Source organism: Rhinolophus sinicus, linkage group LG16 (genome assembly GCF_036562045.2).
Source record: "Rhinolophus sinicus isolate RSC01 linkage group LG16, ASM3656204v1, whole genome shotgun sequence".
NCBI lineage: Eukaryota > Metazoa > Chordata > Mammalia > Chiroptera > Rhinolophidae > Rhinolophus > Rhinolophus sinicus.
Window position 1 is genome coordinate 5,033,848 of NC_133765.1, and position 26,426 is coordinate 5,060,273.

General features: G+C 37.7%; 1 protein-coding gene and 1 pseudogene across 1 annotated transcript in view; one reads left to right on the forward strand and one right to left on the reverse strand.

Moving 5' to 3' along the window:
• The first annotated feature begins 5,496 nt into the window (after window positions 1-5,496).
• On the forward strand, window positions 5,497-7,045 carry LOC109438776 (uncharacterized; annotated as a pseudogene).
• Window positions 7,046-9,593: 2,548 nt separating this feature from the next.
• The window catches only part of GLB1L3 (galactosidase beta 1 like 3), a 55,175-nt gene continuing 38,342 nt past the window's right edge, over window positions 9,594-26,426 (reverse strand). Inside the window, exons 19-20 of the mRNA XM_074321296.1 lie at window positions 10,097-10,213; window positions 9,594-9,956 (exon numbers count right to left, since the gene is read on the reverse strand). Of these exons, the coding sequence (XP_074177397.1) occupies window positions 9,891-9,956; window positions 10,097-10,213 (183 nt within the window). The 3' untranslated portion in view covers window positions 9,594-9,890. The remainder of the gene's footprint in view (window positions 9,957-10,096; window positions 10,214-26,426) is intronic.

Here is a 26,426-nt window from a genome sequence, read left to right on the forward strand (position 1 = left end):
GTCAAGAGTAGTGTTCTGTTTTTATTTTATTTTAGATGGAAGAAACTACAGCATGCTTGTATGACAACAGTGATCATGATGAAAAGAGTGAAAATCAGTAAAATAGGAAAAGAACTTGGAGAATTTCTGGAGCAATAATACCTTGAGTAGGTGAAGTAGATGGGGTCTGGTGAGCAAGTGAAGGACAAGCTTTAGGCGTGAACACATAGGACCATTTAAAGCATAATTGCTTTCTCAGTGATAGAGCAATCGTTTAGGTGAATTTCAAATACAAGCAGCATAACACTATCAGAAATGAGAAGTAGGTTTGTCATTTGAATTTGTTGTTGATATCTAAATATTCAAATGCAGGTAGATATTTGAGATGTGACATGAAGTGAAACATTAAGATTTTATTGATAAGTTAAACTAAAGCAATTATTAATGATTATTATGAAAACTATTAATATAATGTACAAAGACAATTTTTGAGAACTTTCAAATACCTAAGCACATAGGGAAATAGATTGACAGCTAACATGAATATTAAGAGAGTGCATTAGCTTTATAACTTCTAAGGAAAAATATGATATAATCTTTGAGCAAACAAATGTATACAAAATAGATCATTTTAAAAAATAAAATGCATTGACATTATATATTTATATAATATATACATTTTTAAATATAAATAATAATGTATATTGATAAAGATCACAATTTTTATCATTTTAGAATTTTTTGATATATAACATTCATAACATTAAACAACATACCTTTTATAAACCAAATTTAATTTTAATACTTAGTTTCATTCCAGCCATGAGTGTTGAAAAAAAGGCCTTTGGGAATTCTTGCCACCTCAAAACTTCATGAGGAGGAAAAGTTCCAAATGATGTGCAGCCACATCTATGACGAATCATGTTCAATCCAGATGGAATAAAGAATAAACCACACATGAAGAATAGATGAAAGTGTTAAAAATTAGGCACATTTTGTTCTCACTGACCTAACTTCAAAAGGACAGACTTATAATAATACTTTAAGAAAACAATTTTGGGGGCAGCCAGATGGCTTAGTTGGTTAGAGCACGAGCTCTTAACAACACGGTTGCCGGTTCAATTCTCACATGGACCAGTGAACTGCACCCTCCACAACTAAATTGCAAACGCGACTGGACTTGTTGTGGAGCTGGGCTGTGCCCTCCACAACTAGATTGAAGGACAACGACTTGACCTGGAGCTAATGGGTCCTGGAAAAACACACTGTTCTCCAATATTCCCCAATAACAACAAAAAGAAAAAGAAAAACAATTTCTTATAGCTTTGAGTTTATGAAGGCTAAATAAAAAGTTTCTCAAAACAATTGCTCTATTTTGCTATTTTCAATCATTTTTTAAATGTTGAAGGGTTTTAAAAATCTGCCCAAGTTATAACTTGCAAAGTTCCTTCTACAAAACATGTTGCTGGAAACTTTCTCCTGAATTATATTTTGCTGTGTACCAGTTAGTGATATTATGAAATATCCATATTTTGTGTATTAAATATTTGGACTTACAAAAACAGATAGAAGTTTCTTAAAGTTCAACAGTCTAATAGATGAATGATGAATTTAACTATGCTTCTCCTTTATTTTGTTACCATGATTTCTGAGTCTAGTACAGCAAACTAAGACATATTTAGAAAATGAAAAGTTAGGAAATAAAAGTGCCGTATAATTGTCAGAGGCAAAGGACAAACACGGCTAAAGACATAAATGATTTAGGAATTACATATGTAAACGTTTTGTTCACAACCTTCAGCTCTGTATTTAGAAAGTAATTTCAGCACAGTATAAGGTAAGTATTTTTCAACCAAAAGCAAATTCCATGACATGCAAGATATTTTGAAACCCTCTTATTCCTTCACTTTATGCACAATATTCAGAAAGATTGAATAGTAGCTAATACACAGTAAAAGAAATTTTTTTTAAGCTTCAGCATAGACAACCTTAATACTACACTTTGCAGAGAATAATAATGACATAGCAGGACATGCAAGCAACAAATGATGTACAGTAGTACATCAGTTTTCGAACATCTCTGTTGACAAACATTTTGGTTTATGAACGCTGTAAACTGGAAGTAAATGCTTTGGTTTACAAACATGACTCAGAAGTCGAATATGTCACGTGGCTTCCCCTGAGTGCAAGATCCTGAGGCTAGCTGTTGGCTGTTTTCAAGTGTTTCAGAGCTCATGGATTATGTTCAAAAACTGAGGTACCACTGTATTTGCTTAAACCTGTGGAGAAAGGAACACGCTGATGTCCCTTGAGAGGAAAAGTCATCCTGATATGATACTTAGTAAGAATACTAGTGTCCTGTGAAAATGAAAGCTGAAATGCAGATAAGATTTCAGAGATGATTTTTGTCATCTTAAAGTCCAGTTGTATTACTTTAAAAGGACAAATTTTTAGGGGAGTGAAATCAAAATCACAATGCCATAGCATTTCACACCCACTAGGATAGCTAGAATTAAAAACAAAAAAGATTAGAAACAAGTATTGGTGAGGATATGGAGAAATTGCAGCCCTCGTACATAGTTGGTGGGAATGTAAGGTGGTGTAGCCACTTAGGTAAGCAGTTTGGTGGTTCCTCAAAAAATTAAACATAGAATTACCATGTCCCAACAATTCCACTCCTGAATATATACCCAAAAGAACTGAAAAGATATGTCCACACAGAAATTTGTGCATGAATGTTCATAGCAGCAATTATTCACATTAGCCAAAAAGTGAAAATAACTCAAACATCCACCAATTGTTGAATGGATAAACAAAATGTGTATTATTCAGGCATAACAAGGAATGAAGTACTAAAATGTGCTACAGCATGGATGAGTTTCCCAACAAACAAAAGCCCTGGACGAGATGGACCAGGTAAAGTTTACAAAACAGTCAAAAAAGAATTATCACCTATTCTCCTCAAGCTCTTCCAAAAAATCCAGAAGGAGGGAAGGCTCCCAAACACTTTTTACAAGGCCACTATCACCCTGATCCCAAAATCTGAAAAAGACACCAAAAAAAAGAAAACTACAGGCCGATATCTCTAATGAATATAGATGCAAAAATCCTCAACAAAATATTAGTGAACAGAATTCAGCAATACATTAAAAAGATCATACACCATGATCAAGTGGGACTCACTCCTGGTATGCAAGGGTGGTTCAACATCCGCAAATCAATTAGTGTAATACACCACATTAACAAAATGAAAAATAAAAATCACATGATCATATCAATAGATGCAGAAAAAGCATTTGACAAAATCCAGCAGCCATTTATGATAAAAACCCTTAAGGAAGTGGGAATAGAGAGATCATATCTCAACATAATAAAGGCCATATATGATAAACCCACAGCTAACATCATACTCAATGGGGAAACGCTAAACCCATTCTCCTTAAGACCAAGAACAACGCAAGGATGCCCACTTTCTCCACTTCTATTCAACATAATGCTGGAAGTTCTAGCCACAGCAATCAGACAAGAAGAAATAAAAGGCCTCCAAATTAGTAAGGAGGAAGTAAAATTGTCATTATATGCAGATGACATGATACTATATAGAGAGAACTCTAACAACTCCACCAAGAAACTATTAGAGCTGATAGATGAATTTAGTAAAGTAGCAGGATACAAAATTAATATTCAGAAATCTGTTGCATTTGTATATACCAATAATAAAACATCAGAAGGAGAAATTAAAAAAAAAAAAAAAAACGATCCCATTTACAATTGCTTCATAGACTATAAAATACTTAGGAATAAATTTAACCAAAGAAGTAAAAGATCTGCACTCAGAAAATTATAAGACACTGAAGAAAGAAATGAAAGAAGATACAAATAGATGGAAACACATACCATGTTCATGGATAGGAAGAATTAATATAGCTAAAATGTCCATACTGCCTAAGGCAATATACATATTCAATGCAATTCCTATCAAACTGCCAACGATGTTTTTCACAGAAATAGGACATATAATCCTAAAATTTATATGGAACCATAAAAGACCCCGGATAGCTTCAGCTACCTTGAGAATTAAGAACAAAGTGGGAGGTAATAAAGATACCTGACATCAAATTATACTACATTTATACAATGTAGTATTTATACAATAGAGTATTACGCAGCCATAAAGAAGAAAGAAATCTTCCATTTGCAACAAGATGGATGGACCTAGAGAACATTATGTTAAGTGAAATAAGTCAGATAGAGAAAGACAAATACTATATGATCTCATTTATATGTGGAATCTAAAGAAAAGAATAAGTAAATGAACTAATCAGAAACAGTTTTGGAGACATAGAGGAAAAACTGAGGGTTGCTAGATGGGAGGGAGTGGGGATAAGGAGGAAGGTGAGGGGATTAGAAAACAGTCAGTAACCACAAGATTGCCACGGGGTTTTGAAAATTAATTTGGGGAATGTAATCAATAATGTTGTAAAGATTTTGTAGGGTATCCGATGGACACTTGTCTCATTAGGGAGATCACCTCAGGGAAGATGTAGACACCTGACCACTGCAGTGTACACCTGAAGCTGAAGCTGAACAATAATGAATGTCAACTACAAGTTTATATGCGTGTGTGTGTGTGTGTGTGTGTGTGTGTGTGTATACTTACAAGAAGCGGAGTACAGCATTAGGAATAGAGACAGTGGAAATGTAATGGCTCTGTGCGATGTCAGAGGGATAGTGGATGGGGGGAGGGGGGTTCACACAGTGTGAGGGATATAAATGATAAACGTCTAAGTATTACTTTAATTGTGCACCTGAAACTAATAAAAAAAAAGAAGAAGAAAAATGAAATCTTACCATTTGCAATGATATGGATGGACCTAGAGAACATTATGCTAAGTGAAATAAGTCAGACGGAGAAAAACAAATACCATATGATCTCACTTATATGTGGAATCTGAAGAGAAGAATAAATGAATGAACTAATCAGAAACAGTCTCAGAGACACAGAGGAAAAACTGAGGGTTGCTAGATGGGAGAGGAGTGAGGATGAGGGAGAAGGTGAGGGGATTAGAAAGCACAATTGGTAGATCTGGACATATCTCCCCTACCCCCATGGATGGGGGCTGCCAGCTTTGCTTCTTTAAACTTTGCACAGACCTTTAGAACACAGTTCCAAAGACCAGCTGCTCCCGGAAGCTAGCCCTCAGAAGGTTTCTATCCTTGAACAACGCCCTCCTCCCCCTCCTTCTGTGGAACAGCCCACTGTATGGAATGGATGGTAAGATGGTGGCCCTCACGGACTACCTGGGTGCAGCCATGTTCCTTGCCCAATAACCTCACTCCTGGACAAAGTCTGGGCCGATCCATAACTGCACCTGGTTCAGAGATTTCTTGGTGTCTCTGTGGAGCTGTTGAGTTTTCTCCTTACTGGAGGTGGCAGGATCTTCCATTCATTCTGACTGCAGCCCACATACAGACACCCCTCCAGCTTTGAAAGGTGGGTTGAGACCCAGGGTGGACATGCCAACTAATGGGGAATCACCCCAGAGTTTCCCTGTGTTGGTTCCAGGACAACCTGACAGATCATCTAAGAAATCTGTGTCATTCGAGGATGTGGCTGTGGATTTTACCCAACAGGAGGGGCACAGACTGGACCTTGTTCAGAGAACCATTCACAAGGATGTGATGCTAGAGAACTACAGCAACTTGGCATGTGTGGCTCATGAAGATGCACCTTTCTCCTCCATCAGAGGCCCTAAAGCTCAGATAACTTGGCCCATGTCCTGGGCCATTTCCCATTAACAGGCCTCTGCGTGGCCAAACCAGAGATGATCTTTAAGTTAGAGCAAGGAGAAGAGCTGTGGGTATTAGAGGAGGAATCCTCAGGCCATGGTTACACAGGATCTCTCTCACTCCTGTGTAGCAACAATTCTGTTGGGTGTAGTGCCCTCAGACACAATAATGACCTTCAGCATCAGAAGATTCAAACTTCGGATCAAACTCTTAAATATAATGGATATGGGAAAGTCCTCTACAACAAGATGGGCTTTGTTGAACATAAAAGAGCACACACAGGAGACAAAAACTTTGAATGTCATGAATGTGGGAAAACTTACTGCAGGAAGTCAAACCTTATTGAACATCTGAGTATATACACAGGGGAGAGACCCTATGAATGTGGCGAATGTGCAAAAACCTTTAATGCAAGATCATACCTCATTGCTCATCATAAAACTCAACAGGGAAGAAGCCTTTTGAATGTAATGAGTGTGGGAAATCTTTTGGCAGGAAGTCACAGCTCATTCTCCACCAGAGAACACACACAGGGGAGAAACCCTGTGTTGTGAATGTGGGAGAAAATTTCACGTTAAGATATCCCTTAAGGAAAACCTTTTCTGAGAAGGCAATCTTCACAATTCACCAGAGAACTCACACTGGGGAGAAACCCTATGGATGTGGTGACTGGGGGAAAAAGCTCCGTGCAAAGAAATCCCTAAATCAACACCAGAGAACTCACACAGGGGAGAAACACTACAAATGTGAGGAATGTGGGAAATTCTTCAGAATTAATACGACTCTCAATAATTACCAGAGAACTCACACAGGTGAAAAACCCTATCAATGTAATGAAAGTCAGAAGAAGTCTTTCGGGGTGCACTCATCTCTCGGGATACATCAGCGAATTCACACAGGAGAGAAACCTTATGAATGTAACAAATGTGGTAATGCCTTCTATGTTAAAGCACACCTCATTGAACACCAGAGAAGGCATTCAGGAGAGAAACCCTAAGGATGCAGTGAATGTGGAAAAATCTTTAGTATGAAGAAATCCCTTTGTCAACACCAGAAAACTCACACAGGAGAGAAACCTTACGAATGTAGCGACTGTGGAAATGCCTTTTATTTGAAAGTATGCCTCATTGAACATCAGCGAATTCACACAGAAGAGAGACTTTTTGAATGTCAAGAATGTGGGACAGCCTTCTGCTGGAAAGCGTACCTCACAGAACATCAGAGAACTCAAGTAGGCCAGCCCTTGACTTGTACTATGGAGAAAGCTTCTCAGTGAAGACTCTTCTCACCATTTGATCAAGCCCTTTGGACCATCTGATCACCAGGGCACAGAGAGTGCACCTGTAACAATTTGGCTCCTAACTACATTGGTGTGAAAATATGTCCTGATCCCTTAGGGGATAGCTCATTGTTGTTTTCCCTTCATTTGGATTTTCCCTAATTAGTGGTGAGGTTGAACGTCTTCCTCTCTGTTGATTGCCCATTTGTGATTTGGTTTTTTTCTTCTGTGCATTGGCTGTTCATATCCTTTTGCTCCTTGTTTTCTAATGGGCTATTTATCTTTTATCTATTGGTTTAAATGTTGTTTTTTATATGAGACTATAAAAAAATCCCCTTTCAGTCAAAAAAAAAAAAAAAAAAAGAAAGAAAGAAAGCACAATCGGTAACCACAAGATTTCCATGGGGATACAAAAGACAGTTTAAGGAATATAATCAATAATTTTATGAAGATTCTGTAGGGTATCTAATGGACATTTGTCTTATTAGGGAGACCACTTCATGGACAGTGTAGTTGCCTGACCACTGCAGTGTATACCTGAAGCTGAATAATAATGAATGTCAACTATAATTTTATATATATACATATATATGTATATATATATATATATATATATATATATATATATATATATATATATATATATATATCGTCACAGGATGTGGAGTACAGCATAAGGAATAGAGTCAGTGGAACTGTAACAGCTCTATATGATGTCAGAGGGGTAGCAGATTGGGAAAGGGGCTATCACTTTGTGAGGGGTATAAATGCCTAATTATTACATTGTTTTGTACACCTGAAGTTAATAATAATAAAAAAGAAGTGATCACCATGATAAATCCAGACACCATATCTGACACCATATCACACTATCACAATATTATCAACTTATTTATTTTATACCTGGAAATTTGAACCTTTTATTCCCCTTCACCTTTTCTCCCCCTGTTTAATTTTTCAATTACAGTTGACATTCAAATTATTTTATATTAATTTCAGGTGTACAGCATAGTGGTTAGACATTTATATAATTTAAGAAGTGATCCCCCTGACTAGTCTAGTACCCTCCTGGCACCATACATAGTTATTACCATATTATTTGCTATATTCCCTATGCTTTACTTTACATCCCCATGACTACTGTGTAACAACCAATTTGTACTCTAAGATCACATTCTTTAGAACACCTTTTCTCAACTGTGGTTCCCTGAGAAATTTAAGCTGCAATGACCTCAGGCATCCATGGTCTGTAATGAATTAATGTCCCTAATGTGCATATAGAATGATACAAGAAACTAATCCCTGAACACATTTTCTTTAAGGTTTAATTCTCTTATGAAACCAACTGGGAAAGGCTGCTTCAGAATTCCCTTTAGTGTGTGGATCTTTTTATGATAAAAATCTCTTCAGCTTCTGTTTAAAAGGTCTATATTTTGTTTTGCTTTGTTTTTCTTGAAAGGCAATTTTGCTGGGTAAAGAATTCTAAGCTGTGAGCATTTTTCTGTAAGCACGCTGAAAGTATATCTTCTGGATAGAAGGGTTGCATTCATATTTGGGAAAGACTGACATAGGTATGGAGCTGAGGTATAATAACAAAAGAAGAGGTTCGAATCAGAAAGACATATATTCAAACACCTCTTTGAACTTTGATTTTTCCACCTACAAAATGGGTGTGTATTTGTTGCATGGTTGTTGTTAAATTTAGAAATGATGTATATATATTGCATCTGAAATATAATACATTCTCATCATTATTGCCTCTGTTTTGCTCTCTTAATATATAGTTTAGCCATAGAATTCATGAGTTTGAGTCTAGAGCTCCCTAGAATGAAGTTTTATGTAAAAATTGTGTAGGTACATGATAGAATTCTCCTTCAGTAAACCAGCCATTCAGATTAGTGGGAGAGAAGATAATCTGACTCTTTTGTCCTCATTCCAAACTGTAAGGTTTCTTCCTCCCTTTGGACACCAGATTATTTGTAAACTTCTCAAACCTCCTAGGTACTATTTCTAGCAAGATGATAATATTTTTGTTATAGTGCATTGGTTTGAATTTAGGCTAAGTGCTATATTTTGATTATAATAATGTGATTAGTTTCCAATGGTGTCATTTGAGAAAAGTGGTTGAGTTATCCATGCATATGTGGTTTATCTCACTTATATCTGTCTTCTATCAGTAAGAGCTTCAACTATACCCAGACAGCTGAGGAGTAATAAGACACAGAGTGCTCAGTGCCAGGCTTTGCTGTCACACACATCAGAACCAAAGAACCAAATTGCTTTTCCTTCTTTCAGTGGACGTGATGCACCAGGTAATGCAGGAGACATGCAGCCTGTAGGGAAATGCCTGAAGACATTGTTCACTCTTCCCTGCATTGCCCCCTCCTACACACACACACACACACACACACACACACACACACACACACCGGGGGTTTGTCCGTCAGCATATACAACACTCTGGCAAGGAGAGAGCGGTAATTCTCTCTCTGTCATAGGCCAGAGACCCTGCACTTCTTCCCAATTGAGGATGGAGAAGCACAAACAAAATTTGTTTTTATTTTATTCATATCTGCCTAAAGGCATATTTGATTAGAGAATAAGAACCTGCTAAGGATTAAGCATTAGCTAGGTAAATCAATCATTGCAGATTTGAAGACTTTTTAAAGCCTAAAAATAGGCATCATATGGATATACTATAACATACATAACAATTTCTCTATTGATTTTTTAGGTTTTTTCACATTTTTGCTATTGTAGACAGCACTGTGTCTGAAATTCTCGGTGTAGCTCTTCCTCCTGAAACACTGCTTGTAGATGAACTCCAACAATCCAAGACAGTCTAAAGCATGGGTCCATCTATAGTTTGAATGTATGAACCGCTCTTGCTTTTCTCAAACAGGATGATCTAGGGAAAAAAGAAAGGCTGACAGTAAGAAGGGTAATCTCTTTAATACAGGATGAAAAAGACACTGCAATTTGCATTCTGTGGATGAAGACAGATCTGAAAGTTTATGAGACAAAAAGGCAGGGGCAGGGGTGACTCACCTCATTGTCTTCAGGATGAAGCCAGGCACCAGGAAGGTAAAGTGTTTTCTGTGGTCCAATGTACCAATATCGCCCAAGGTTATGTCCATTTATGAACACAAATCCACAATTCCAATTCTGGAAGAGATCGAGGCTTGAGATGTGGGAACAGATTCACACTGGCAAGGAAAAATCAGAGGCACTTGGGGAGTGAGAGCATGACTGAGATGTGCTATGGTACTGAAAATGAAAGTGAGCTTACAATGGGATATGTTCTAGAAGATTTACCCTGCTGTACCTGGTGTAGGCATGACAGAGCAGGACTTCTGCTTCCAGAAATAAGTACTAGGTAATAGAAATGAATACTACTGCTGACAACAGCTATAAAAGCTAGACAATTTTTTTTTAAATCTGCTTCCAATACAATGAAGAATTATAGGACCAAGATTTAGGATAAGAAAACTGAGAACACATTGAGGCAATTATTCCAATAGAGGAATCTGCTTACTCAGGAAGAGGTGGCTGAGAAGCTGAGCAGAAATTTTCATAGCTTCACAAGTTTAGGGGAACAAAAATTCAATACAAGGGAACCTTATTATATAATCTACACTCCGGGTTGGGAACCTGAGGGTATACACCCTAGGAGAAGAGTGAACTAGAAAAGTCTAGACATTGAATGAAGGCCTTGATACAAACCATTTCATTCATTGTAAATTATAGCAAGGTCTAGTGTCCCTAGTCACCTCCAGAGTTGGATATAAATCCCCTGAAATCATGTTAGGCCTTGAATTATTTCTAGAATTTTTCACTTTTTTTTTGTTTGTTTAGTGAAAAAAGTTTATTTCTTTATTTTTCATTTTTTTAATTAAAGGTTATTGGGGTGACAATTGTTAGTAAAGTTACATAGATTTCAGGTGTACAATTCTGTATTACATCATCTATAAATCACATTGTGTGTTCACAACCCAGAGTCAGTTCTCTTTCCATCACCATATATTTGATCCCCTTTACCCTCATCTACCAATCCCTCCCCCCTTACCTCTGGTAACCACTAAACTATTGTCTGTGTCTATGAGTTTTTGTTTCTCATTTGTTTGTCTTGTTCTTTTGTTGTTTTTGGTTTATATACCACATATCAGTGAAATCATATGGTTCTCTGCTTTTTCTGTCTGACTTATTTCGCTTAACATTATAATCTCAAGATCCATCCATGTTGTCACAAATGGTCCTATTTCATCTTTTCTTACCGCCGAATAGTATTCCAATGTGTATATATACCACAACTTCTTTATCCATTCATCTATCGAAGGACATTTTGTTTGTTTCCATGTCTTGGCCACTGTAAATACAGCTGCAATGAACATTGGCGCATAATTGTATTTCCGTATAAATGTTTTCAGACTTTTTGAGTAGATACCCAGGAGAGGGATTGCTGGGTGATATGGTAATTCTACTCGAAATTTTTCTGAGGAACCTCCACACTGCCTTCCATAATGGCTGGACCAGTCTGCATTCCCACTAAGAGTGTATGAGGGTTCCTTTTTCTCCACAGCCTCTCTAACACTTGTTACTATTTGTCTTGTTGATGACAGCCATGCTAACTGGGGTGAGGTGATATCTCATTGTGACTTTCATTTGTATTTCATTGATGATTAGTGATGTTGAGCATTTTTTCATGTCTATTTGCCATTTGTATGTCCTCTTTGGAGAAATGTCTCCTCAGGTTCTATGCCCATTTTTCAATTGGGTTGCTTGTTTTTTTGTTGTTGATTTTCATGAGTTCCTTGTATATTTTTTATATTAGCCCCTTATCGGAGGCAATGTTTGCAAAAACCTTCTCCCATTCAGTTGGTTGCCTCTTTATTTTGTGGATGATTTCTTTTGCTGTGCAGAAATTTAAGTTTGATATAGTCCCTTTTATTTATTTCAGCTTTTACTTCCCTTGTTTTTGGAGTCAAATTCATAAAATGCTCTTTGAACCCAAGGTCCATAAGTTCAGTACATAGGTTGTCTTCTATGCAGTTTATTGTTTCAGGTCTTATGCTTAAGTCTTTGATCCATTTTGAATTAATTTTGGTACATGGTGACAAATAGCAGTCCAGTTTCATTCTTTTACACGTGGCTTTCCAATTCTGCCAGCATCATTTATTGAAGAGGCTGTTTTTTCTCCATTGTATGGTTTTTGCTTCTTTCTCAAAAGTTGTCTGTCCATATTTATGTGGTTTTATTTCTGAGTTCTCAAGTCTATTCCATTGGTCTACAGGTCTGTTTTTCTGCCAATACTATGCTCTTTTGACTATTGTTGCCCTGTAGTACAAGCTAAAGTCAGGGAGTGTGATACCTCCAGCATTGTTCTGTTTTCTTAACACGTTGCGTATGGATCACGAGAAACTTCATGAGGGATTTAAACCCCGCCGTACGCAACGTGTTAAGATTACTTTGGCTATTTGGGGTCTTTTGTGGTTGCAAACAAATCTGATGATTTTTTGTTCTATTTCTTTAAAAAATGCCATTGGGATTTTGATGGGGATTGCATTAAATCTGTATATTGCTTTGGGTAATATAGCCATTTTAACTACGTTGATTCTTCCAATCCATGAGCATGGAATGCTTTTCCATTTCTTTGTGTCTTCTTCAATTTCTTTTAAAAATGTCTCATAGTGTTCAGCATATAGGTCTTTCACATCCTTGGTTAAGTTTATTCCTAGGTAGTTTATTCTTTTTGCTGCAATTGCAAAAGGAATTGTTTTTGTGTTTCTTTTTCTGAGATTTCATTGTTAGTATATAGGAATGCAATGGACTTTTGTACGTTGATTTTGTTAGCAGCAACTTTACTGCATTCGTTGATTGTTTCTAACAGCTTTTTGGTAGAGTCTTTAGGGTTTTCTATATATAGCATCATGTCATCTGCAAAGAGTGAGAATTTAACGTCTTCATTCCCAATTTGGATGCCTTTTAATTCTTTCTCTTGCCTGATTGCTCTGGAAAGGACTTCCAACACTATGTTGAAAAGCAGAGGTGATAGGGGATAGCCTTGTGGTGTTCCTGAACGTGGAGCAAATGGCTTCAGTTTTTCACCATTAATTATGAGATTAGCAGAGGGCTTGTCATATATGGCCTTTATTATGTTAAGGCATTTTCCTTCTATACCTATTTTATTAAGTGTTTTAATCATAAATGGATGTTGTCAAATGCTTTTTCTGCATCAATTGATATAATCATATGATTTTTGTCCTTTATTTTGTTTATGTGATATATCACATTGATGGATTTGCGGATGTTGAACCATCCTTGTGCCCGGGATGAACCCCACTTGGTTGTGATGAATAATCTTTTTAATGCATTGCTGCATTCGATTTGCTAGAATTTTATTTAGGATTTTTGCATCTGTATTCATCAGAGATATTGATCAGCAGTTTTCTTTTTTTGTGTTGTCCTTACCAGGTTTTGGTATCAGGGTAATGTTGGCCTCATAAAATGAGCTAGGGAGTACTGTCTCCTCTTCAATTTTTTGGAAGAGTTTGAGCAGGATTGGTATTAGATCCTCTTTGAAGGTTTGGTAGAATTCACTAGTGAAGCAATCTGGTCCCAGACTTTTGCTTTTGGGAAAGTTTTGGATGACTGATTCAATTTTGTTACTGGTGATCGATCTGTTTAGATTTTCCAGTTCTTCATGGTTGAGCCTTGGAAAGCTATATGTTTCTAAGAACCTGTCCATTTCTTCTAGGTTATTGAATTTGGTGGCATATAGTCCTTCATAGTATTCTTGGAAGATCCTTTGTATTTCTGTAGAATCTGTGATAACTTCCCCTCTTTCATTTCTGATTTTGTTTATTAGTGTCTTTGTCTTTTTATCTTAGTGAGTCTAGCCAAGGTGTCGTCAATTTTGTTAATCTTTTCAAAGATCCAGCTCTTTGTCGCATTAATATTTTTATTGTTTTTTTATTCTGTATTTCATTTAGTTCTGATCTGATTTTTATTATTTCCTTTCTGCTACTGACCTTGGGTTTCATTTGTTCTTCTTTTTCTAGTTCTTTATGGTGTAAAGAACTAGGTGAGGTGAGGTTATTTATTTGGAATATTTTTCGTTTCTTGAGATAGCCTTGTAATGATGTAAATTTCCCTCTTAAAACTGCTTTTGCTACATCCTAAAAGTTTTGGTAGGATGTATTTTCATTATCATTTGTTTCTGTGTATCCTTTGATCTCTCCTCTAATTTCTTCTTTGACCCGGGCTTTCTTTAAAACTATGTTGTTTAATCTCCATGTATTTATGTTTTTTCCTGCTTTCTTTTTGCAGTTGATTATCAATATCAAAGCCTTGTGATCAGAGAATATGCTTGGTATGATTTCAACCTTCTTAAATTTGCAGAGGTGAGTTCTATGTCCCAATATATGGTCTATCCTTGGGAATGTTCCATGTATACTAGAAAAAAATGTATACTCTGATGTCTTAGGATGAAGTACTATATAAATGTCAATTATATCCATTTCACCTAATGTGTCATTTAGGGCTGCTGTTTCATTATTTATTTTCTGTTTGGATGATCTATCCATAGTTGTCAATGATTTATTTAGGTCCCCTAGTATAATTGTTTTTTGGTCAATTTCTCCCTTTAGTTCTGTCAGTAGTTGCTTAGTATATTTCAGTGCTCCCTGATTGGGGACATAAATATTGATGACTGTTATGTCTTCTTGTTGTATAGTCCCCTTTACCATTATGAAATGTCCATCTTTGTCTCTTGTTATCTTTTTTACCTTGAAGTCTGTTTCATCTGATATCATTATGGCTACACCTGATTTTCTCTGGATTACCATTTGCTTGGAGTGTCAATTTCCACCCTTTCACTTTGAGTCTATGCTTGTCCTTATAGCTAAGACGTGTCTCTTAAAGACAGCATAAGGTTGTGTTTAATTTTTTGATCCATACTGCTACTCTGTGACTTTTTATTGGTGAGTTCAGTCCATTTACATTTAGGGTGATTATTGATATGTGAGGATTTGCTATCATTCTATCTTTAGTTTTCTGGTAAGACTGTGTCTCCATTGTTTTTTTGTCTTTTTTGTTGTTTTTGTCTATTATTTCTATATGGTGGTATTCTATTCTTTTTCCCTCTGTTTCTTCTTTTATTACAGTGTATATTTGAGTTCTAGATTTTTTTTTTGAGTGGTTACCATGAAGTTTACATAAAAGAAAGTTTGATACTTAGAGTATTACATTTTCTTCAGCATGCTTACTTTCTCCATTCCCATGTTCCAGTTCAGGCCTTTACACTCCCACTTTTTATGTTTTGGTTGCCACACATTGTCCCTGTTGATGGTGGTTGAATAGCCTCCTTTACTATTTCTTGTAGTGCACGTCGTGTATTAGAAAATTCCCTCAGCTTCTGTATGTCTGGAAATGTCTTTGTTCCTCCTTCATATTTAAAGGATATCTTTGCTGGGTATATTATTTTGGCTCATAACTTCTCTCTTTCAATAGTTTGAATATTTGGTTCCACTTCCTCCGGCTTGTAGAGTTTCTGCTGAAAAATCTGATGATAATCTAATGGCTTTCCTGTGTTGTTACCGTCTTCTTTTCCCTGGCTGCCTTGAGGATTCTTTCTTTGTTGTTGATTTTAGACAGCTTGAATAAAACGTGCCTTGTAGAAGGCCTGTTGGGATTGAAGTAATTAGGTATTCTATTTGCTTTTTGGATTCGAGGATCCAGTTCTTTCCACAAGTTTGGGACGTTCTCATCGACAATTTGTTTGAATATATTCTCTGTTCCCTTCTCTCTTTCTTCTCCTTCTGGTCTGCCCATTATTCTTATAGTGCTATTTCTGATGGAGTCAGAACATTCTTGTAGAGTTCTTTCATTTCTTTTAAGTCTCAAGTCTCTTTCTTCTTCCATCCTTGTCATTTCCAGGTTTCTATCTTTGATGTCACTGATTCTTTCCTCCATCTGGCCAACTCTAATTCCTAAGCTGGGTATTTCATTCTTCATTTCTTCTATTGAGTTCTTAATCTCCAGAAATTCTATTTGGTTCTTTTATAAAATTTCAATCTCTTTGGTAAAATGTTCATGTTGTTCTTTGATTGTGTTTCTGAGTTCATAAAACTGCTTTTTGTGTTTTCTTGCATCTCGTTGAGTTTTTTTCAGAACTGCAATCTAGAATTCTCTGTCATTTAAGTCACATATTTCCATATCTTTAAGTTCCTTTTCTGGAGACTTTTCTCTTTTTTTCTGAGCTGTCTTGTTGCCTGGGTTATTATGGCAATTTCTGATTTATTATTTCTCTTCCTAGATATCTACAGGAATGGGTTCTGCAACAGGTTGATAGGAAGAGGTCTTCCTTTTGTTTTCCAGTACTTGTTGGTAGAATGTTTTATTTTTTCTCCAACTCTAGCCTTTTTTTTTCTCTCTCACACAGTAGTGCTATGTTTTCTCTGCACTATTCCAGCTTCTCACACAATGAGTGGATTCCCTGGAAGGCGGGTTTCTCCTCTATTAACAGTTCACCTGGGTCATAGTGCGCTGTGTCCCTGTGGGGATGTAGAGAGCTTTCAAGTTCCAAAGCTCTACTGTACCAGATTCAGAGCCCATGTGTTTCAGCAGTTCTGTTTACTCCTGCAGGGATCTGCCCAGATAGGTGGAGACAGGGGCGGCTGAGTGGTAATAGGTGGCCAAGAGCAATGGTGGCGACCACCACCACAACCAGTTCTGCCTGCACAGCTCCCTCCCCTTCGCCAGAAGTAGTTGGGCTATGAATCTGTGTCTGCAGACCACAGTTCTCAGAACTGCAAATATTCTGTTCTTTTGATCTGACACTGCTACTATTCTGCTTCTAGCACTAGGCATGTGAAGGTGCGGCAAACTCTGCGAGGGTAGGGAGTGGGTGGCTAGTCTCAGTGCCTAAGGCTTCCATTCTCTGCAGCAGAGAGGGCTTAAACCACTGTTTTCAGCCTTCTTCCCTCAGTCTTTGCTCCGAGGTCTCTGCCATGAACATTGGGTTCAGCCGTGTTATATGCTGTCCCCTCAGCCCTGTGGGCCATAAACAGAGCCCTGGCAGTCCAAGTTCTTCCTTCTCCTGCAGCTCTGGTAGTTTCGGGATGTAGCAAGCTTGGAGCACTGAGCTAGGTCTGTGTGCTGCGCCCACGCGGCTCTGTCCCTGCACTTCTCCCTTCCCTCCTCCCCTGCTCATGCAATTTGCCCACCTTTAGGTGAATTTAGTAGTGAGCCTCTTCATCTTGCCTGTCTGCTGTGCAGGGAGTCCTCTGTGGAGTTATAGCTGTTTAATTTGTTGTAAATTCCAGGGGAGATTTCCAGAGGCTCACCTCACGTCGCCATTTTGATGATGTCTATCTAGAATTTTTCATAATGTCTAGCACTCAATCAAAAAATAATAAATGAAATACCATATACAATGGAATACTATTCAGCCATAAGAAAAGATGAAATGCTGCAATTTGCAACAACATGGATAGCTCTTGAGAGTATCATGATGAGTGAAATTAGTCATACTGAAAAGGATAAGAGTCATATGATTTCATTCATATATGGGATATAAAACAGAAAGCAACAAATGAATGAACAAAACAAACAAACAAATAAACTCATTAACATAGATAACTGTATGGTGGTTACCAGAGGGGAAGGGGGATTGGGGAGGTTGAAGAGGGTAAAAGGGGTCAAATATATGGTAACTGAAGGAGACTGAACTTTGGGTGATGAGCACATAATGCAATATACAGATGATGTATTATAATATTTTACATCTGAAACTTATATAATCTTATTAGCCAATGTTATCCTAATAAGTTTTTAATAAAATTGAAAATAAAAAGGTGATTGTATGTCTAACTATTACATTGTTTTATACACCTGAAACTAATTTTAAAAAAGGCTATACTTTAGAATTGAAATTCTAGAACTAAAAAGCATAATAATTAAAATTATGAATTTAGCAGATGTTTTGAATAGTGGATTAGATAAAGCTAAATAGAGAAAATAGCTAAATAGAAACCTAGCTGAATAATAAGAAAAATGAAATTTTCCAGAATTAAGCTCAGAGGGAAATAAAAAGAGAAATACACAAGACAAGAAGTGACAAAAGTAATATAGCAAAAGGTCTCACATATAAATTGGAGTGTCAGATTTTAAAAGACATATTTAAAAGAGAATAATTGATGGACTGCAGATGGGCCCTAGGTCAGACAAAGAACATAAACTCCATAACTGGGCCCCTCCCCCCACTGTCCCAATGCTGCCATTGCCCTTCCAGAGACGCAAGCTGGCCCCTCAACTGAGGAGTAGTGTCAGATTACAGAGGAGCCATAGTGCTGAGAATCTGGTAAGACCCAGCAGGCAGCTCTGACCCAGGGAACAGGCTGGGAAGAATGTGATATTGCTGGGCTGGGAGAGAGAAGACCCCTCCATCCTCAGCCACCACCTTTTCTGGCCTGACTATGGCAGGGCAATTACAACTGTGGAGACACTCCCAGGGATCAGCAGTAGGCGTCAGACACAGCTCTGGGCTTTCAGTAGCTCAGAAATCTCCCGCCCGCCACATACATACACACACACACACACACACACACACACACACACACATTCACGGAAGAAGTACCCTAAGACTCAGGAGAACTGGGCACAGGGCTGGTGCTGCTACTCCCAGTGTGCATATGTGCAGGGAAGAACAGAAACTGCACTGACTTTCTAGAAACTACCATCCAGACCCCTTACCCCACTTATCTAAATCTGCAGTCCCAAGGTCACCCTGGGCACCAGGTGACCGGCTCTGCCTGCACAATATGCACAGGACTCTTGGGTACAGCAGAGGACAACCTGGAGATTACTTGATGGGCTTAAGCCAAGACTGGCGCTGCTTTTTTTGTTTTGTTTTTATATCTTTGCTATCTTTGCCTGTGTCACGTGTGGGTTATCGATAGTTTCTACATGTGAATGTATTTGGTTTTCTCTTTGGTGTTGTTGTTGTTGTGCTTGGTGATTTGCTTTGTTCTGAAATTGCCCTACACCAGGGCCCAGCTTAAGAGGCACAAGATTCAACACACCCAGAGGCCAAATCTAGACCAAACGAGAGTACTACCCAGTTTGACCTACAAGTGACACACCCACAGGGAATTCTCTACAGGCACAAGAGCCCATAGAGGCCAAAACTCACTTAGGCTGTCACAGCAGAATATCCTGCTGTGAGCAGAGCCAAGTCTCACAACTAGTCAGCCTAGGAGTCAATCCCACCTACTCACAAGCTAAGAGCAGTTAATGATCAACTTTAACAGGACAATATACACAACACAAGAGTCACCTTTGGAGCACAAGCCGAGGAGAAGAAGGAAGTGGTGCAAGTCAAATATAAAAAACACATACTACATAAGATAACCCAGCAAGAACTAAGAACTCTAGGGGATCTACCTAATACATCAAAGCAGACACAGAGAGTAAGCCAGAATGGGCAAACAAAGAAACATGTCCCAAATAAAAGAACAGAAGAAACCTCCAGAATTGGATCCAAATGAAACAGAGGTAACCAACCTATCAGAGCAGAGTTCAGAACAATGATGATAAAAATGTTTAAGGAGCTTAGTGACGACTTAGACAAGGATAGAGAAATCATAATGAACAACCAGTTAGAACTAAAGAATGCAATAACTGAAATAAATAACACACTTGAAGGAATTACCAGCAGGTTACATGAAGCAGAGGATCAAATCAGCAACTTAGAAGACAAGTTAGCAGCGGTCCCCCAATTGGTACAACAAAAGGAGAAAAGAACAAAAAGCATGAAGATGGTTTAAGAGATCTCTGGGATAACATCAAGCGCAACAACGTGAGCATCATAGGAATACCAGAAGGTGTAGAGAGGAGGCAAGGGATTGAGAACATATTTGAAGTAATAATGTCCAAAAACTTCCCTAACATGGTGAAGGAAACCAACATAGGAAGGAAACCATACAAGCCCAGAGATCTGCAGAGAGTTCCAACCAGGATAAAGCCAAACAGGTCCACACCAAGACACATTATAGTGAAAATGGCAAAGGTTAAAGACAAAGAGAAAATCCTAAAAGCAGCAAGAGAAAGACAGAAGGTTACATACAAGGGAACTCCCATAAGACTATCAAATGACTTTTCTACAGGAATATTGCAGGCCAGGAGGGAGTGGAGGAAGGTACTCAAAGTGATGGAAAACAAAGGCCTAAAACCTAGATTGCTTTATCCAGCAAGGCTATCATTTAAAGTTGATGGAGAGATAAAGAGCTTCCCAGAAAAGAATAAGCTAAAAGAATTTATTACCACCAAGCCAGCATTGCAAGAAATACTAAAAGGACTTCTGTAAATAGAAGAAAGATGAAAACAATCTAACTACAAATAACACATTGGAAATAACTCTGTAGCTATCAATAATCACTTTAAATGTAACTGGGTTAAATGCTCAAATCAAAAGACACGGAGTGGCTGAGTGAATAAGAAAGCAACACCCTTGCACATGCTTTATACAAGAGACTCACCTCAGATCAAAAGACACACACAGACTGAAAGTGAAGGGTTGGAGTAAGATATTTCATGCAGAGATTAGTCATGAAAATGACGACATGAGGTGAGCCTCTGGAAACCTCCCGTGGAATTTACAACAAATTGAAAACCTATAACTCCACAAAGGACTCCCTGCATAGCAGACAGGCAAGACGAAGAGGCTCACTACTGAATTCACCTAAAGGTGGGCAAACTGTGCAAGCAGGGAAGGAGAGAAGGGAGAAGTGTGAAGACGGAACCGCGCGGGCACAGGATGCAGACCTAGCTCAGTGCTCCGAGCTCGCTGCATCCCAGAACTACCGCAGTTGTGGGAGCGGGAAGAACTCTAATTGCTAGGGCTCCATTTATGGCCCACGGGGCTGAGGGGACAGCATATAACACGGCTGAACCCAACACTCACAGCAGAGACCTTGGAGCAAAGACTAAGGGAAGAAGGCTCAAAATGGTGACTTAAGCCCCCAATGCTGCAGAGAATGAAAGCCTTACACACTGAGACTAGCTGCCCCCTCCCTACCCTTCCAGAGCATGCCCCACCCCCACCTGACCGGAGCTAGGAGAGGAACAGTAGCAGTGTCATATCAAAAGAACAGAATATTTGCAGTTCTGAGAACTGTGGTCTGCAGACACAAATTCAGAGCCCAACTAGTTCGCGCAAAGTGGAGGGAGCTGTGGAAGCAGGACCGGCTGTGGTGGTGGTGGTCACTGCCATTGCTCTGGACCAATTCTCACAATTCACCCCACCCCTGTCTCCACCTATCTGGGTGGATCACTGCAGGAGTAAACAGAACTGCTGAAACATACTGGCTCTGAATCTGGTGCAGGAAGAGCTTTGGAACTTCAAAAGCTCTCTGCATCCCTACAGGGAAATGGCACCCTATGAACCAGATGAACTATTAACAGAGGAGAAGCCTGTCTCCCAGGAAATCCCCCCATTGTGTGAGAAACTGGAATACTGCAGCGGAAATATAATACTACCGTGTGAGAGAGAAAAAAGGGCTGCAGTCAGAGAGAAAAAAACATTCTACCAACAACTACTGGAAAACAAGAAACACATCTTCCTATCAACCAGTTGCAGAAGCCACTCCTGTAGATGTCTAGGAAGAGAAATAATAAATCAGTAATTGCCATGAATAACCAAGAAAACAAGACAGCTCAGAAAGAAAGTGAAAAGTCTCCAGAAAAGGAACTTAAAGATATGGAAATATGTGACTTAAATGACAGAGAATTCAAGATTGCAGTTGTGAAAAAAACTCAACGAGATGCAAGAAAACACAGAAAAGCATTATAATGAACTCAGAAACACAATCAAAGAAAAACATAAGCATTTTATGAAACAGATTGAAATTTAAAAAAAGAACCAAATAGAATTTCTGGAGATTAAGACCTCTATAGAAGAAATTAAGAATGAAATAACCAGCTTAGGTAGTAGAGTTGACCAGATGGAGGAAAGAATCAGTAACATCGAAGATAGAAACATGGAAATTACACAGATGGAAAAAGAAAGAGACTTGAGACATAAAAGAAATGAGAGAACTCTACAAGAATTTTCGGACTCCATCAGAAAGAGCAATATAAGAATAATGGGCATACCAGAAGGAGAAGAAAGAGAGAAGGGAACAGAGAATATATTCAAACAAATTGTTGATGAGAAATTCCAAAACTTGTGGACAGAACTGGATTCTCGAATCAAACAAGCAAACAGAACACCTTATTACCTCAACCACAACAACCTACTCCAAGGTACATTGTATTGAAGCTATCTAAAATCAACCACAAAGAAAGAATCCTCAAGGCAGCCAGGGAATAAAAGACGGTAACCTACAAAGGAAAGCCCATTAGATTATCATCAGATTTTTCAGCAGAAACTCTACAAGCCAGGAGGGAGTGGAACCAAATATTCAAACTAACGAAAGAGAGAAATTGTGAGCCAAGAATAATATATCCAGCAACGATATCCTTTAGATATTAAGGAGGAATAAAGACCTTTCCAGACATACAGAAGCTGAGGGAATTTTCAAATACACAACCTGCACTACAAGAAATATTAAAGGAGGCTATTCGATCACCATCAACAGGGACAATTTGTGGCAACCAAAAAATAAAAAGGGGGAGAGTAAAGCCTGAACCGGAATATGGGAAAGGAGAAAGTAAGCGTGCTGAAGAAAAAGGAATACTCTAAAAATCAAACTTTTTTTTACATAAACCTAAGGGTAACCACTCAAAAAAAATCTAGAACTGAAATATATACTGTAATAAAAGAAGAAACAGAGAGAAATATCATAGAATACCACCACACAGAAATAATAAACAACAACAAAAGGCAAAGAAACAATGGAGACACAGCCTTACCAGAAAACTACAGATAAAATGACAGGAAATCCTCACATATCAATAATCACCCTAAATGTAAATGAACTGAACTCACCAGTAAAAAGGCACAGAGTAGAAGATTGGATCAAAAAACTAAACCCAACCATATGCTGTCTCCAAGAGACACATCTCAGCTACAAGGACAAGCATAGACTCAAAGTGAAAGGGTGGAAATTGACACTCCAAGCAAATGGTACCCAGAGAACATCAGGTGTAGCCATAATGATATCAGATGAAATATATTTCAGGGTGAAAAGATAACAAGAGACAAAGATGGACATTTCATAATGGTGAAGGGGACTATACAACAAGAAGACATAACAGTCATCAATATTTATGCCTCCAATCAGGGAGCACCAAAATATACCAAGCAACTACTAACAGAACTAAAGAGACAAATTGAACAAAACACAATTATACTAGGGGACTTAACTACATCATTGACAGCTATGGATAGATCATCCAAACAGAAAATAAATAATGAAATACTAGCCCTAAATGACACATTAGATGAAATGGACATAATTGACAGTTACAGAGCACTTCATCCTAAAACATCAGACTATACATTCTTTTCTAGTGTATATGGAACATTCTCAAAGATAGACCATATATTGGGACATAAAATCAGCCTCAGCAAATTTAAGAAGATTGAAATCATACCAAGCATATTTTCTGATCACACGGCTTCGAAATTGGATATCAACTACAAAAAGAAAGCAGGAAAAAACACAAATACATGGAGATTGAACAACATACTTTTAAAGAATGACTAGGTCAAATAAAAATTAGAGGAGAGATCAAAAGATACATAGAAACAAATGACAATGAAAATACATCCTATCAAAATTTTGGGGATACAGCGAAATCAGTTTTAAGAGGGAAATTTATATTCTTCCAGGCCTCTCTCAAGAAACAAGAAAAATCCCAAATAAATAACCTCATGTTACACCTTAAAGAACTAGAAAAAGAAGAACAAGTGAAACCCAACGTCAGCAGAAGAAAGGAAATAACAAAAATTAGAGCAGAACTAAATGACATAGAGAACAAAAAGACAATAGAAACAATTAATGTGACAAAGATGGTTCTTTGAAACAATTGACAAAATTGACAGACCCTTGGCTAGACTCACTAAGATAAAAAGAGAGAAGACACTAACTAACAAAATCTGATATGAAAAAGGGGACATTATCACGGACACCACAGAAATACAAAGGATCATCTTAGAATATGAAGGACTATACGCCACCAAATTCAATAACCTAGAATAAATGGACAGGTTCTTAGAAACATATAGCCTTCCTAGGCTGAACCATGAAGAACTGGAAAATCTAAACAGACCGACACCAGTAACGAAATTGAATCAGTCATCCAAAACATTCCCAAAAGTCCAAGACCAGATGGCTTCACTAGTGAATTCTACCAAACCTTCAAAGAGGATCTAATACCAATCCTGCTCAAACTCTTCCAAAAAATTGAAGAAGAGACAGTACTCCCTAACTCATTTTATGAGGCCAACATTACCCTGATACCAAAACCTGGTAAGGACAGCACAAAAAGAAAGAAAACTACAGACCAATATCTCTGATGAATACAGATGCAAAATCCTAAATAAAATTCTAGCAAATCGAATACAGCAATGCATTAAAAAGATTATTCATCACGACCAAGTGGGGTTCATCCCCGGGGCACAAGGATGGTTCAACATCCGCAAATCCATCAATGTGATACATCACATAAACAAAATAAAGGACAAAAATCATATGATTATATCAATTGATGCAGAAAAAACATTTGACAAGATACAACATCCATTTATGATTAAAACACTTAATAAAATAGGTATAGAAGGAAAATACCTTAACATAATAAAGGCCATATATGACAAACCCTCAGCTAATCTCATAATTAATGGAGAAAAACTGAAGCCCTTTGCTCTACGTTCAGGAACACGACAGGGATGTCCCCTATCACCTCTGCTTTTCAACATAGTGTTGGAAGTCCTTGCCAGAGCAATCAGGCAAGAGAAAGAAATAAAAGGCATCCAAGTTGGGAATGAAGAAGTTAAATTGTCACTCTTTGCAGATGACATGATGCTATATATAGAAAACCCTAAAGACTCCACCAAAAAGCTATTAGAAACAATCAACGAATACAGTAAAGTTGCTGGCTACAAAATCAACGCACAAAAGTCCATTGCATTCCTATATACTAACAATGAAATCTCAGAAAAAGAAATACAAAAACAATTCCTTTTGCAATTGCAGCAAAAAGAATAAAATACCTAGGAATAAACTTAACCAAGGATGTGAAAGACCTATATGCTGAAAACTATAAGACATTTTTGAAAGAAATTGAAGAAGACACAAAGAAATGGAAAGACATTCCGTGCTCATGGATTGGAAGAATCAACATAGTTAAAATGGCCATATTACCCAAAGCAATATACAGATTTAATGCAATCCCCATCAAAATCCCAATGGCATATTTTAAAGAAATAGAACAAAAAATCATCAGATTTGTTTGGAACCACAAAAGACCCCGAATAGCCAAAGCAATCCTAAGAAAAAAGAACAATAATGGAGGTATCATACTCCCTGACTTTAACTTGTGCTACAGGGCTACAATAATCAAAACCACATGGTATTGGCAGAAAAACAGACACATAGACCAATGGAATAGAATTGAGAACCCAGAAATAAAACCACATAAATATGGACAGACAATTTTTGGCAAAGAACCTAAAAACATACAATGGAGAAAAGACAGCCTCTTCAATAAATGGTGCTGGGAGAATTGGATAGCCACGTGCAAAAGAATGAAACTGGACTGCTATTTGTCACCATGTACCAAAATTAATTCAAAATGGATCAAAGACTTAAGCATAAGACCTGACACAATAAACTGCATAGAAGAAAACATAGGTACTAAACTTATGGACCTTGGGTTCAAAGAGCATTTTATGAATTTGACTCCAAAGGCAATGGAAGTAAAAGCTAAAATAAACGAATGGGACTATATGAAACTTAAAAGCTTCTGCACAGCAAAAGAAACCATTGACAAAATAAAGAGGCCACCAACTGAATGGGAGAAGATTTTTGCAAACAGTGCCTCCGATAAGGGGCTAATATCCAAAATATACAAGGAACTCATGCAACTCACCAACAAAAATACAAACAACCCAATTGAAAAATGGGCAGAGGACCTGAAGAGACATTTCTCCAAAGAGGACATACAAATGGCAAATAGACATATGAAAAAATGCTTGACATAGCTAATCATCAGAGAAATGCAAAGAAAAACCACAATGACATATCACGTCACTCCAGTCAGAATGGCTATCATCAACAAGACAAATCATAACAAGTGTTAGAGAGGCTGTGGAGAAAAAGGAACCCTCATACATTTTTGGTGGGAATGCAGATTGGTGCAGCCGCTATGGAAGGCA